Source organism: Pteronotus mesoamericanus, unplaced genomic scaffold, assembly GCF_021234165.1.
Source record: "Pteronotus mesoamericanus isolate MK-2021 breed Mesoamerican mustached bat unplaced genomic scaffold, CSHL_Meso_final scaffold_31, whole genome shotgun sequence".
NCBI lineage: Eukaryota > Metazoa > Chordata > Mammalia > Chiroptera > Mormoopidae > Pteronotus > Pteronotus mesoamericanus.
The window spans coordinates 33,287,405-33,303,116 of NW_026555312.1; the positions used below are offsets into that span (position 1 = coordinate 33,287,405).

At 42.9% G+C, this 15,712-nt stretch overlaps 1 protein-coding gene across 1 annotated transcript; it reads right to left on the reverse strand.

Annotated features, from left to right (window-relative positions):
• Nucleotides 1–3,808: 3,808 nt before the first annotated feature.
• SPMIP9 (sperm microtubule inner protein 9) lies at nucleotides 3,809–6,899 on the reverse strand. Its single transcript, XM_054592172.1, has 3 exons — nucleotides 6,873–6,899; nucleotides 6,112–6,204; nucleotides 3,809–4,222 (listed from the first exon to the last, which is right to left on the reverse strand). Exons 1-3 carry the CDS (start codon nucleotides 6,897–6,899, stop codon nucleotides 3,809–3,811), a joined length of 534 nt encoding a protein of 177 aa, XP_054448147.1.
• Between the last annotated feature and the right edge of the window lie 8,813 nt (nucleotides 6,900–15,712).

A 15,712-nucleotide genomic window follows, 5' to 3' on the forward strand; every position in this document is an offset into this window, starting at 1 on the left:
AACTTCATTATCAGCCCACCTCCAACCTGCCCACTCCACCTACTCCCACTTTCGCTAAGAAATGACAAAAGCACCCCTTAAGTGCACGGGGGACAGTTCTGGGAAATCCACAAGCAAGTGCAGCCACATGGGTGTCAGCTTATTCTCTTTTATGAAAGAAACTCTTTATTAACCTTAAAAATATTTAAGTACATTTACATATATTCTTATTTATACCTTATGATGTAGGTGTAATTTATAGATGAGAAAAATGAAGGTTTTCATGGAAGCGAGATTTCATGGGAAAAGTAAAAAACAAGCTTCAAATCCTGTGATATTTGGTCCAATCACCTGAGCCCTCAGTTTCCTTAGTTATACAATGGGAGTGTGAACTATATTAACTCGATGGTTGTGCTGTGCCTGACATGGGCTGGCACATACTGGTGACACCTTGGGTTCACCTCCACAGCTGCTCTAGGTCCATGCTCTGTTGGCATCTGGCTACATTCTGTCTCAGGAATAAACTGGGCAAGTAGCCAGGAGCTGTCTTCTGAGAATATTAAAATGTCTGTCAACCAAAGCAGGCACCTCCTGACTCTATCGATTAAACACAGATGTTAGGTCCAGCCAGAGTTGGGACTAGGAAGGCATTTGGGGTAGGACAGGGTTGGGGGGTGTGACAAACCCATTTTGGAATTCCCACCATCATCCCTGCCTATTCCCACAGATGACTTAAATTGGTAGAGAGTAGAATTCAGTGGGCAAAGTTGTGGGCCATACTTGGGGATATCTGCCCAGGTACATTCACCTGACATTCCCTGGCTGAAGGTGGGTGCACAATCTTGGCAGGAGGCTGAAGCTGCCGGAGGGAGGGGGCCTGCAGAGCTGCTACAGAGAATGCCTGCAGCAGGGCTGGGCCACCCCATTCCTGTGCCTTCCTTTGAAAAGCCCTTTCTCTCTCACACCCCCATTCATTTCTTCAATAGTTTTTGAGCACCTACTATATACCAGGTTTCAAGAGCAGCAAAGATACACGAAACACTCACTGAGGTAAATAAAATAGTAGTAATTCTAAAGATAATAAAAACTTTAAAGATTTAACAATTATTGAGCCCTCACTGTTTGCCAGGTCCCTGGGGTTCATTCATGCAATCCTCATAGCACCCTGGTAAGAGACGTGGCAATGAAGATCTTTGGGAACACCTGGAACTGCAAACTGTTCGGGACAGGGGATTGTTAGAAGAAGGAATGATTCAGCTGGAGGGAGCAGAACAAGGGCTTCCTAGCAGAAAGAAAGAAATAGCAAGTTCAAAGGCACAGAGGTGGAAACTGTTGAGTGTGCATGTAGGGAAGGCAGGGTGGTACGGTTGAAAGGATTGTGCTGCACCTGAAGGGCCCCGGATGGATGGTGATGTAAGGTGGTGAGAAATAATCAGATGTGTCTTGGTTCCCTTGAGGGTAACATGGGGAGGAACTGCAGGGTGCTCCTAGATGCCAACAGAGGAAGCTTGCTGCACTGGGGTCTAGATGGAGATTTCTGAGGCAGAATCCGGACTTCACTGGCTCTTGTCCAGACACTGCCCAGTTTCCCAGACTCCAGGCTTCAGCAAGTGCCTGAAATGCAGTGTATTGGGATTTTAGCTCATGCTCCTCTCTTGAGTGATTTCTCTTTGGGCTTCCCTGCCACTATCTTTTCCTGCTCCAAGGGACCCAGGTTACAGCTAGCCTTCTGTCTCTAGCCACTCCTGTGCTGGTGTCCAGGTACATCTTGGTGATCTGTTTTGTATCATCAGCACAGCCAGTCATACCCCCTGTAAGTCTGTGATGAAGACCATGGCCTCCAGAACACCTCAGGTTGAGAACTTCAGGAGGAGGGCTCTGAATCCAGGCCTTCTTCTTGGTCCAGCTCGTTGTTCACACCAATGGATGTTTACTCAATGAAACATGGACATTAGGAGGAATGCAGTTATTGTACTGAAGGACTTCCAATCATTTATTTGGAATAAAAATGACATATAACGTTCTAAAAATGACTGAGACTTTGGAGTTGGAATCAGATAAATTGGGATTCAAACTATGGCTCTGCCATGTGTGGTCTTGGGCTCCCTGAACCTCTGTTCCTGCAGCTATGTGTGAGGATAAAATGATGTTTCTGATGTGTGCACCGAGAGCCTGGTATGTAATAAATGATCAACAAAGAGCAGCTCTTGTTATTATAAATGATTTCAGCTCAACTACAACATTTTTGGAAATACCTATGTATTAAAACTGTCAACTGATCTACATGACCCAACAGTGAAAAAAAATGTTACTTTTTGATATGCATTGAGAAGTAGTGAACTTTTGTTCATAGACACTTTCTTTTGTAGACACTCCAAAAGGAGTTAGGGATAAACAGATTCACTAAAGATTGTACAGGTAAGGGAGAAGGGAACACAGTGATTAGGAAACATTTTACAGCTGATGAAAAGATAAATATCACTTGCAAAATTAATCAACCTCACCAGGGATCAAACTATCACTTTTCTTTCTTTCTCTCTCCCTTTCTATCTCTCTATCTCTTCCTCCCCCACCCTCTTCTTTTTTCTTTCTTCCTTCCCTTCCCTTCCCTTCTCTTCCCTTCCCTCCCCTCCCCTTCCTTTCCCTCCCCTTCCTTCCTTCCTTCCTTCCTTCCTTCCTTCCTTCCTTCCTTCCTTCCTTCCTTCCTTCCTTCCTTCCTTTCTTCCTTCCTTCCTTCTTTCCTTCCTTTATTCTTTATTTTTCTTAATGAGTATAGCAAGGATGAGAAGAATATTAGAAATTAGACACCCTTAGAAATAGCTAATGGTTAACCTAAAGGAGCATATCTCTTTTTTCCCTCCTTTCCTTTCTTCCTATTTTCCCTCCCTCCCTTCCTTTTTAAATGTCTTATGATGAAAATTTTCAAACATATAAAAGTGGAGAGAGTGGGTAATGAACTTCCATGTAGCCATCACCCAGCTACAATTTTTATTTTGTCACTGGTATTGTTTCACTTATTCTCCTATTCTACCAAACATTTAATTTTGCTAGAGCATTTTAAAATAAATTTCTTTTCAGAAGAGCACCAATCCTATTGGTTTAGGGCCCCACACTTATGACCTCATTTAACCTTAATTAATTCCTAAGGTCCCTATCTCCAAATAAGTCACATTGGAGGTTAGAGTTTCAACATATGGATTTGAGGGGAGCACACAATTTAGTCAGAGCAGCCACCTTAGGCCCAGAGATGGAAGCCACAGAAAAGATGCCATATCTTCTTTGACTGCCAACCTCATGTTGTTCAAGTTGCTGTACTGTTTCCCTTTGTTACAGCAGTTTAGCTTATTTTCTAACTGGTTCATACATGTATATGTTTACAAAATCTCTATTGATGGCTTCTAAATGGTTACTCCTGATTGCACCAGAGTTGTAAGGGGGAAAGTTATCCAATAACATTTCAAGTTTTACTGTCACACCGAATATTCAGATGACTATGGGAAACATAATTTTTCCTAATTTGTAAGCGCCTAAAACAGTAAGAATCTTTACAGCAGGATTCTTACTTATAATGAAACATCACACAAATTCCATCCCTCCATACATCCAGTTTTCCTTCTTTTTCTCCCTCCCTTTCTCTTCCTGTGGTGGGGATGCTGTGTCTTAGGGCAGACCAGGGAGTAAGTAGCACAAGCACACTCCCAGTGCAACTGGAACATCTTTTTAAGGTTTTATTTTCAGTCTTCCTCTCTATAATCCAAAACCAGGGCAGAGATTTCCTTGTGAGAGTGAGGGATTTCCACAGTGACCTTGGAAGGTGTTCTTACCCTTCCTACTGGTAAAATGGCAGGAGGGGGCCCCATCGGTTCAGGATAGGGACCCTGGCTGTGCGGCTATGAGGACAGAAGCAGCCGGGAAGTAGAAGGTATCCTTTGCCTTCCTCTGCAGCAGGTTGGTGCTCTGGCTCCAGGAGGCACAGAAAGTCAGCACTTCGGTGGACCCAGTCTGGATTGCCTTGGGCCAGGTATAGAGCATGGGAAACTGGATGCATGGAAGGGCAGATGCTGGGGAACCTGCATTCGTCCTTCACTGTATCCACTGATGGGAAGAAGCTGGGGTGTCCCAGGTCTTTGGCATTCATGTAGGGTCTTTTGAAGGCAGGGTACCCATCCTCTAGTTTGGGTGTGGGGCTGGGGGCGAACTTATAAAATTCTTTTTCCCAAAGTTGGGTCTCCACCTTCACTTGCTGTGGGAACAAATCACACATGAATGGGAGGCTGAGAGAGATGACAAACAATGTAGCTTCCTTGGAAATATCCAAGGCAGAGCACACTTTTATTACTTAAAAAGTGTTATTAGTTTTTGAATGGTAATTCATATTGAATACAACAGAGGGAAATACTGAAATAATACAAAAGGGTTAAGAGTGAAAAGTGTCTCTAGGGGGGTGTTGGAAAGGGTAGAGGGAACAAGAAAAAAAAAAGAACACATGCACATGGACAACATCGTAGTGATTGCAGGGGACAGGGAGGTTAGATGTCGAAAAGGGTATATAGGAGATAAATGGTAATGGAAAAAATACAATAAAAAAATAAACTATTCAAAAAAGTACTGAAAAATCTCTTTCCCATCCTCCTCCCTTGGTTCCTGTCTCCATAAGTAACCACTATCAGCAGTGTTTTCTGTACCTTTCTAGAGATATTTTCTTGACGTATAAACATAGGTGTATATATCCATACCTGTGGTTTGTACATAAACAATGCATATTGCAATTGAATTCTGCACTTTGCTTCCTCTAAATAATTTATCTCAGAAATTGTTCCACCTTTGTTTGTATAGATCTTATTATTATTTTTAGTGGCGCTACCTCAAGATAGAAACGGATTTCTTAAACAAGACTTTAAAAGAGAAAATGATAAAGGAAATGACTGACACATCTGGCTGCATTAAAATAAGAATTTCTTTTCCCTGGAAGACAGTGAAAAAGTAAACGACCAACTGGAGAAGAGTTCTGCCACATAAATAACTGACAAGTGAAAGATATCCAGAATTTAAAGGACTCCTACAAATTAATAAGAAAAAGATTCATAATTCAGTAGAAAATGGTCAAAAAACATGAACAGACATTTCACAGAATAATGAATATTCATAAACAATGAAAAGATGTTGAACCTCATTAATGATAAATGAAATGAAAAGTATGACCACAGAAAACTGTTCTTTCAAATGCACCAAATTGACAAAAATTTTAGATGTCTGGTAATACCAAGTAATGACAAGATTAGAGAGTTACAGGAGTGATGGCCTCTGCTGGGGAGAAGGTACATTGATGCAACGTTTTGGAAAACAGCAATGTCTCCTGTGGCAACCAATCCATGCCCCAGATGGGTGAACTCTTGCAAGTGAGGCTGTACCTCATCTTCATTGCAGTATTTGGGGGCATCAGGGTAACAATAAAGTAAATAATCAGATGTCTGCCAGCAGGAGAAGGGACAAATATATGGTGGCTTATACAGTCAATGCAATTCTATACAGCAGAAAATGAAGAATATGTCATAATGTTCAGCAAAAAATAAAAGTCACAGTAGGGTACCAAAAAATATGATCCAATATATAATAAATTTAATAGAAGATAAAACTAAACAATTTGTTTAGAAGTATACATATATACAGGATAAAAGTATTTCTTCTTTAAAACATATATACACACAAGAGAATGATTAGCCCTCAACTCAGAATAGCAGCTCTTCTGGAGGTGGGGAGCATATACGCAGGAAGGGTCACCCATGGGCTCTGAGGTCCTGTTAACTGCACTGTGTGAGCTACATGAGAATGGGTGCACTGGTATTTGGTTTAACAGTGCTATTTAAACCATCAGTGTATATTATTTACACTCTTCTGTATGCATGACTTATAGTTTATGTGCATTTTGAAACACACACACACACACACACACAAACACACACACACACACACACACACACACACACACACACACACACACACAAGACCTCTTCAATCTCCTGGCATCAGATATTCTAAATAAGTGCCTCCAACATGTACATGTAATACAAATGAAATAACAGTGATTTCAGTGGGCAGTTGAATGGAAGACAATACTGAGTGACTTTTTACCTCTCGTGATGTGACTCTGGAGTACTTGTGCTTCCTGTACGGTTTATAGTTGACCATGTAGGAGCTTTGGTACATGTCTAAATCCACAGGGGCCTAAAGGGCAAGGATGAAGACAAAGCAAGAGATCTATCTTGTTCTTCCACATACAGGCATTCAGTGGCCTGGAATTTGCAGCCCTTTGTGATCGGGTCTCTCCTGGCCTTTCCCACATCTATCCCTGTTCCCCTCCAAGGCCTCTGTCCTCTAGTCTCACTTCTTCCCTCTCTTCACATGTGCCTGGCACACTCTCTCTTATCTCCTGCTGGAAATACTAGTGGCATACCTCACCAACTAGCAAACTCCTACCTGTCCTCCAAGACCCAGATTAACTCTCTCCCCCAAAACATATCTCCTACCCAAGGATTAAACTCTTTCCTCTGCTTTCATAGCACATTTTGCATCCTTCACTACAGCACTTATCATGGTATATTATAATTGATTTAATGAGTACACTAGATTAGGACCTAATCTTAGGCATTCCTGCAGCCTTAAAGCCCAGCTCAGTGCTCAACACCAAGTGTGCCTAATAAATACATACTGAATAAATAAAGAAGTCTCCAGAAAATTGTAAACCCTTAGCATTCCTCTGTCTGTTTAAAACAAAAAATCCAGAGTAATGACCAGAGGGAGCCCCAGAGAACGTAAGAACATGGTCCTTCCTTGGGCCTGTTTGCTGCCCAACCCTGAGATGGTCACAGGAGACATAAATCCACAACACTCACCTGTCTGGGGTACAGCACACCCGCCATAGCAGACAACCTAGGCACAGACAAGTTGGTTAGCCCTGTTTCTTTGCCACAGGCAGGGAAAGTAGCCACTGTCCACAAATTGGTGGCAAGCAAGCACAGCTTCCCAGGCCTCCTCCCTCTACCCTGTACATCATTTAGTCATCTGGGGGTTGGTGAAGATGGCAGGGCTGATGGACAGGGGTCATGGGACAAAAGGGTTGCAGCAGGACCCAGAAGGAATTAGAGCAGTCAAAAACAGGTTTGCCTTTCAAACAGGGCAAGTGAAGTGCTGGTAATGTTTAATAGTTACCTCTGGGGAGCAAATAAGTCCTGATTTACAACATTTGCCAGTTTCTGTGGTGTAAATGCTTCCACCATGGCCCATTTTGAGCTATCAACACAATGTTACTGATGAAGGTTTTGAAGATGTGCTCATAATGGGATCTCAGAGACAGGATAAGCTGACTCCAGCAGACCGATGCCACTGAACCATGGCTCTGAACTACCTAGAGGAAGCAAGCCTAGGACTTAGAGGCACCCTGATTTAAAAGCTCGAACCATGTTTTCTAATAGAGATTGGGGATATCCAGTGGAAGATAATTGTGAAGCTCTGTATTCCCAACTGAACAATAGCATGTGTAGGTCCAACCCTGCCCCTTGTCCCTAGCCCTGAAGTCCTGCAGGGAGACCTTACTAGTGGGGCAATGGGGAGCTGCCTGAGCTCACTCCTGAGTTCATGGACCTCTAGGTTCTTGACTGGTCATTCATCATTTCATTCCCATGGAATCCCACCCTGAGCCTTACTCCCTTTCTTTAGCAGGTCGTGGCTGCCAGACCTCAACAGGTCCCTGTGTCCCTTCTTTTTGTATATAGACAGCTCCTCTCTTGGGGCTGGGGACCAGATGCAGCACCTACCCGTCCTTCTGCCAAGAGAAAAATGACGTTCTTGCCTGTCCAACTCCAGGTGCCCCTGCTGCTTGGAGAGGGCTGCATGTCCCACAGCCACACCTGTCTTTGAGATGAACCCTGACCTATATGATGCAGGCTGTTTTGGTCACAGCCCCTGGTCATTGTGATTAGGTAACTGGTCAACATCCTGCATGGCAGTTCCCCTTTCCCTGGCTCACCCTTTCTCAGAGAGAGCCACTGGTGTCCCAGCGTGAACTCTGAGCCAACATGGACCCTGGCAGCATCAGAAAGTACCCAGGAGGCAGTGGCTTTCCAACATGCTACAGAATCAGTCTATTGCCTGGAGAGGGAGGCAAACTGAACCCCATGTGAATTATGATATCAGACTGTCACAATTCTTTTTATCTAGACTTCTTTTTGACTAGATCCACTGCATACCATAACCTCTCCAGGCCTTTGTGGCCTAAAAGGCTACCTCATCCCCCTTTCCCATATGTCAAAATTCCACCCTCTTTCACATTCATTAGGAGTGTTGGTGAGAAAGTGGAGTAATTGGAACCCTTGAAATTGGAACCAACATTGCATGTGGGAATGTGAATGGTGCAACAGTTGTGGAAAACAGTTTAGCAGTTCCTCCAAAAGTTAAATTTAGAGTTACTATATGATCCAGTTATTTCACTTCTGGGTATGTACCCAAAAGAATGGAACGCAAGGGCTTGAAGAGGTATTTGTACACCCATGTTCATATCAGCACTACTCACAATAGCCAAAAGTGGCAGCATCCAAAATGTTCAACAGATGAATGGATAAACAAAATGTGGTACATAAAGACAATGAAATATTATTTCACCTTAAAAAATAATGAAGTACTGACACATGCTACAACATAGATAAACCATGAAAAACATTACAATAAGTGAAATAGGGTGTTGGGTGGAGGGAGCCAAAGTGAGGAAAAATCAAGACAACTGTAATAGCACAATCAATAAAATATAATTTTTTAAAAAAGTGAAATGAGCTAGCCATAAAGGACAAAAATTGTATGATGTCATTTCTATGAGGTACCTAGAGTCATCAAATTGGTAGAGACAGAGAGTAAAACAGTGGTCACCAGGAGCTGAGATGAGGGAGGAATGGGGAGTTAGCATTGAATGGATATAGAGTTTCAGTGTGGGAAGATGAACACTTTCTGAAAATGGATGGTGGTGATGACTGCACAACACTGTAATGTACTTAGTGCTAATAAACTGTACCTTAAAAATGGTCAAAATGAGGGAAACATTTGAGATCATGCTTCCTGGCAATTGTCAGTTTTGGCTCAAATAAAACTCATAAAAATTCTTCCAAAATGGTAAATTTTATGCTATTTACAATTTTCTAAATGACACTCTATTTAATAGCCACCTTCTCCATGAAGCTCTTCTTGATCTCTTACCAGATGTCACCATAGATTCCTTTCATTTATTCAATCAATATTTATTGAACACTAAATGTGTGTTTGGCACTTGGATTCAACGATGAACAAGACAGGTGGAAATCCCTGCTTACACAGAGCTCACATTCTGGTGAGAGCAAGACTCAAAGCAGAATTAATAAGCACCTACCTTGCTGCAGATGGTGACATGTGAAAGGATGGAAGTCGAAGTGGGCACTTCAGACTAGGGTACAGAAAGCCTCTCTGACTGGGTACTGTGAGAGCAGAGATTTGAAGTGTAGAAAGAGCCAACCATGCCAGGATCTGAAGGAGGAGGTGTTCTAGCACAGGAATCAGCAATTTCAAAATCTGTAAGACAGGACAACCTGGAGCAAGAAGGAAACAGAAAGGTGTGGGTGAGGACATGAGGCTATGAAGCCAGTTTCACTGTAGAGAACTTCAAGAATCATGTTTTTTGTTTTTTGTTTTACTTTTTCCTTAGGAAGCATGTGGTTTGGGTGGTGCTGACCCTATTCCAGTTCCATGAGCTTGTTGCCCCCCAAATATTCCATCTTTTAGGATGAGGCACATGACCAAAGCTGGGCTGATGAACATCATCCCCAGCTCCTGGGAAAGAGGTTCTCTCTTACTGAGATAGCACTAAGAAGCATATGAGCCTGGAGCTGCCTGAAGCCATCTTTGCACGGTGTGAAGGGAGGCTGGCCAAGAATAAAATTAACAGGGTAAAGAAGACCCAAGGGATGGAGACAGACAGTGACTGCATCACCAGGACACCAAGCCCCTGGATACAACCATGCTTAAAGCTTGGCTGCTGACAGAATTTACAGTTTATGTGAGCCAATATATTTCTTTTCTTGCTAAAACCAATTTTAGTTGCGTTTATGTAATTTACAGCTGAAACAGTCTCAAGAAGTTCAAGGTGGTAGAACTAAGGTAGTGATTTCCCTTAATAACTGTGGGATTCTAAATAAAGGCTCTTTCTCACTTATATAGCCCTCGATGCTCTGTCCCTTAAACTTAGGGATGAAGAAGTGCTTGTGAATTTAATAAAACTGAGAGAAATAGCAAAGCACAGGGTAAAAAACAGAATGGCTGCAGATACAGATGCATAGGAGACAGCTAGGTCATGACAAGTAATTTTTGTGCCTTAAGGATATATTTTTCAGGAAAATATTATCAAGTTAGTTTTGGAGTCCTGACTTCAAAACCTGAGATTTATTTTGTTTATGTTCTTGGGTAAATCATGTAACTTCAAAAATCGGTTGGATCATCTATAAAACAGGGATATAATATCCACCTGAAATGAAAGTAAGAAGTCACATGCCTCCATTCAAACAATCACTCATAGTTTCTGAGTCTCTATTCTGTGCTAGATATCGTGCAAGTGTCTACAATTACAGTAATGAAATAAAACAAATAATCTGTGTTTTAATGAAGTTACTATATAATTGGAGACAAGTATATTATGTTAATAATCTCATAAGTGATTCTTTAATTACAATTGTAACAAGTGCCCTGAAGGACAAATATAGGGTGTGGGGACCTGATCTGGTATTGGGAGCTGGTCTGGGAAGACTTGCCTCAAGCAGTGACATTTTAACTCAGTCCTAAACATGAAGGAGACTTCTCAGTGCTGTGATGCTATAGGGCTGAAGGGAGAAGGGTCTTGTGTCGAAGAGAGAGGCTGCTCTGCCACAGACAAGTGTGGTGGGACAAGTGTAGCTCCAGGATGAAAGGATCCTAGTACATGAGTTCACAGGACCCTGGGTGCTGATGGTGGCTGGGGCAGGTTGGAAGAGATGGCAGAGGAGATGTAGAAACGTAGATCCAAGAGATGCTTTGGAAGTAAACTCTGTAGAACACTGATTTTCAACTTTTTTTGTCTCATGGCACACGTAAACTAATTACTAAAATTCTGTGGCACATCAGGAAATAGATATTTTTTTGCCAATCTGACAAAAATAGGTATAATTTTGATTCATTTTTTAATTTGACAACCTAAGGGAAAAGAGGTCAGTGGTCTTGACTAAACAGTCAGGTGTTGCATGTTTTAAAAGTTCTTGTGGCACACTGGTTGAAAAATCTCTGCTACAAAATTTAGCCAGTGTTAGGAAGAAGCAGGAGCAAAGCAGAAAAGTATCGTATATTTGGAATGAATCATTGGGGGTTGATAGCCCTTTGATGAAGTGGGACATGCTGGGGGATGTCCTTGGTGTTGCAATTGTGCAGCCTGTGTGGCTTTCAAGTAGAGAAGGTGAGTTTACACCTGGATAAAAAGGCCTATAGCTAAGAACACTCTGGATATGTGATACATACTGTGGAATTGCTGGTGATATGGGTGGTTTTATTGTATTTAACAGAGAGGTTTTATTGTATTTAGGCACTATAGCCTCCCACACAGCCCTGTGCTACATTGCTTCCCCAAAGGACATCCTTTGCCTCCCTAAAGGAACAGTTAAGGGCAGCAGGAGAGGAAATCAGTCCAGAAAAGTGAAAAGGTTAAGGGGTCCATGCTCTCAGGCCTCTTTTTAGTTTCCTGTGCTTGCTGCTTTCACTGCAATTGGATCTCTGCTGAATCTCTTGGCTTCCAAACTAGGGTGACAACATTCATGCAACAACCTGCAGGAACAGGGTAATTCAGCATGGGCAGGCCACTCTCCTTGGCAGCCTCAGTGTCCCCAAATTGAAATACTTCCTCTATCCAGACAACAACATAGTTATAAACTTTTGTAAGTTTGCGCTGAAACATTGCAAAATGTCACATTGTACCTACCACTTTTTAAACTTTTACAGTGATAATGTTATTTTTGCAAAGCACAAGGCATGGGAAAGTTGATCATGGTTCTTGTTGTCTCAGCAGCATGTGAGGACAGAGCTTTTCAATACCTATAAAAGATGAAAAATAAATCAGAAAGCAAATCCTGTTTTTGTTTTTGGTTTTTTTAAGATCTAAATCACATACAAGAGTTGGGTTCATATTGCGTGGGTTGAGATAAACTAAACTGTATAGTAGAAACTGATAAGAGTGTATTTGTAAAAGCATGGCTTGAATGTAGTAAATATTATTAAAAAGCATGTGTGCGTGCACATGCACACACACACACACACACACACACAAAGACTTCATGGACAGGATTCAAGACAGTGTATACAAAGCATAGAACACACCATAGGCCCTCTACCAGATCCTCTCCTCCTTCCTCCAGTTAGGATATTCACCTCTAAATCTTCTTTTTCTTTCTTTCTTTTTCTTTTTTGAGAACATAATTGGCCCAATACATATTCACAGGGTTAGATGGGAAAGATAAAGGAGAAAAACATGCACAATGACTTGACCTATGGTCTAGTAAGCTGTAGGAGTTTAATTATTGCAACCTTCATTCATTTGAATGCAAGATTCTACCTGGCTTTTCCTTGAGGGACCGCTGGGCCCCAAGCTTCTGTCTAGGCTAATTCAGCATGGTAATATTGTTAAATCACAGGAGGAAATTCTTCTCTCAAACCAGAAGCCCTTGAGTTCCTCCAAGTTTATATTAAAGGGATTACAATCCATTTCCTTCCTAATACGCTAATGCTAATGTGCTATGGGAAGCCCTCGGGCCAGGAATTAAAGCATTTACGCCTTTAATTAGGAGCAAACCGCCCTTAGAGCCTGAAACACAAACAGCTAGTCGACACTACAAAGGCCTTCTCCCAGACCATGGGGATATTGATCCCTCTATAGAGCCCCGAGCCTCCCAGGGTTTAGTAAACGGAGCCTTTCCCAAACTGGGTGCCTTAGCCGAAGGGCCCTCAGTAGCAATAGAAAACCCCTTCACTTGAGGAAAAAACAAACAGAAAGAGCAGCTGAGTTCATCAGAACCAGCCCTGGGGCACAACCAGAGCAAAGCCAGCAAGCCCTGGGGAAGCACCACCTTGTCAGGTGGGGGCCTGACGCTGGGTTGTCCCATAGCCTCCCACTCCCCTCTCGAACCAGGTTGTTATCTTGCACAGGGATGGCTCTGAAAATTAAGTTACATTTGTGCTTCAGAGAGTCTGTCCACACACAGATGCCTTCACCAGCCCCAAACACAGGGTCTGCCAGCCTTTTCCATTGAAGATTCATAGAAACTAGCGAGGTCACTCAAGGCATGGATTCTCTGACAGCAGCCCAGTGACCATCTGCTTCCGAGTGCCCTGGGATACATATAAAAACCCAGATTTCTGCTGCCACCTTCTGTGGCAGACTCTGGGAGAAGGACCCAACCTGAGAATGTACCTTTTAATAAGCTTCATTGGTGATTCCTATGACTCTTATGCAGGCATAGGAGGAAACTGTGGCTGGGCCACCTCCAGCTCTTTACAGAGGAGAAAACAACATCACAGAATCTCCCAGGGACCTGTTTGGGCCAGCAGGGCCTAGGGTGGGTGCAGCCTGGTGGAATGGCACCAAAAGAGCTCATGAGATTGTTAAACGGGGAAGAGAACTTGGGGACTTTTTCTTCAGTTGTTCAACATACAAGTGTTGGCTGCATTTAGCTGAGCAAGGTGTGGTGCTGGGTGTGTGCATTTGCGTGTGTGGAATTAGGAAGGAATACTGTTGGGTAGTTATAAAAGATGAAAAACACAAGACTCCTGCCATACAGCACTTACAAAACTGGTGAGGGGAGAAGGGAGGAAGTGCCCAGAAAGGAATGAGCGAGTGTAGATCGGGGAGTGCAGAATGAAGGGCTATCTGGTATAGAAGGGGCTGTAGAAATGTCAGAGAAGACGTGGTGATGAAATCAAGTTTTAAACGAAGAACCTCTCTTTATCCAAATCTGGCCTGTCACTGAAGGTTCAGCCAACCCTTGACTTCTGGTGGGAATCACTTCCTGCCCACTTCTTTCCTCTGAATATTTATGACACTTCAGCAGATAATTTGTCACTAAATTGATGCTGTTTCCATGTCTTAATTTCATTACGCACTTTTTACTTTGTCAAAAGATTTAAATTTCTTTTGCTTCTCAATCTTCCCTGAACCTGACAGATGGGCCTGCTAGAGAGACCCTTAACACTGTTCTTCAGTTGTTTGGGGGATTTTTAAGATCAGGTGGGAGTTGGACACTGCAAACCCCTAATGCCGGGCTGAGGAGTGGGGACTTTCAGAGGGAGGTTGAGTGCAGAGAGGAGAATTTGAGAGTCAGATGATTTCGCATTTGAACACAGCTCTGCCACTTAAAATCTGTCCTTGGTGGCCTTGTATTCTTTCGATTTGCTTGTAAATGGTAAAATGGAAATGCAAATACCTGCTGCCTTTCAGAGGAATAGAGTAAAATGCTGTGAATGTCCTGCTCAATGCAATGCCTGACACATAGTACATGCTCAATAAGCAAAGAGTCAGCATGAGACAAGTCACTCAAAAGAACATGACGAAAAGACTTTCAAAGAAGATTAGTGTGGGGAAAGTGTGCAGCATCCATGGAAAAAAACGACATTAGCTGGAGACTCCTGCAATCAGCCAGGCATCTGAGAACTGACTGGACATTTGGTAATAATGGTTAACAATACAGCATGTCCTCTGTGCTGGGTACTGTCCTGACAACTTCACCGCAACTCTGCAATATTGGTCCTTTTTATTCTCCCCTTTTTGTAAATGAGAAAAATGAGGCACAGCAAGGATAAATCATTTTTTCAGGGGCTCACATAGCTAATAAGTGACAGAGGGATTCCACCCTTCACAGCCTGGGGCCAGAGTCTCTGTTCTCAATCACAGGATCATATGGCCACTGCGCACCTGGGAAGAAAGAAGATGGGGTTCTAAAGAGAGCGATCTATGTGCTGGAGTTTGGGGGATAGTCTTCATTTCAAACAATACCCTGAAATCCCCTGAGAATGTGAAAGCGGCCCCTGTCTGCAGGCTGGGACCCACCACCTAGCCATGGCGTTCTCCTGTTGGACATAAATGATTCCACACAACACCCACATCAGACAAGACCACTGTGACCACAATGGATCAAGACAAAAGCAAGATCCCTCTGTAATTGTGTTTGAACAGACACAAAGCAGGAACATTGTACAAGGCACAAAAATGACCAAACACACCCTGTCCGGGCTGCTGAGATGCAGTTGCTGCTTAAGCCTCAGCTTACTCCCTCTGCCTGATGCACAAGAATTACAGTTACCTGCTCTCCACCAGTGTGTGATCCAGAGTCCTCCCCAAATCACCCAACACAAGCCAAAACCTGTAATAATTTCTTGAAGCACATTCTAACAGCTCCCTGCTGCATGTATTTCCCTCTTTGCAACTGGACATAAACCCAGCTTGTTCAGTTCCAGGAGGTTTCTTGATGATCTTTGGATGGAAGACATTGACATCTCATTGGAAACCCCAGTGTTTCAGTATCTGAGCTGTTTCCAAGGCTGCCTCTCCCACTCAAAAGCTAAACTTTTGTTAGGCTCTTCCACGCTGGAGGCCTCAGAAAGGGACACCAGGATCATTTTGGGCTGCTTCCTTCTTGTGCTTCTGTGC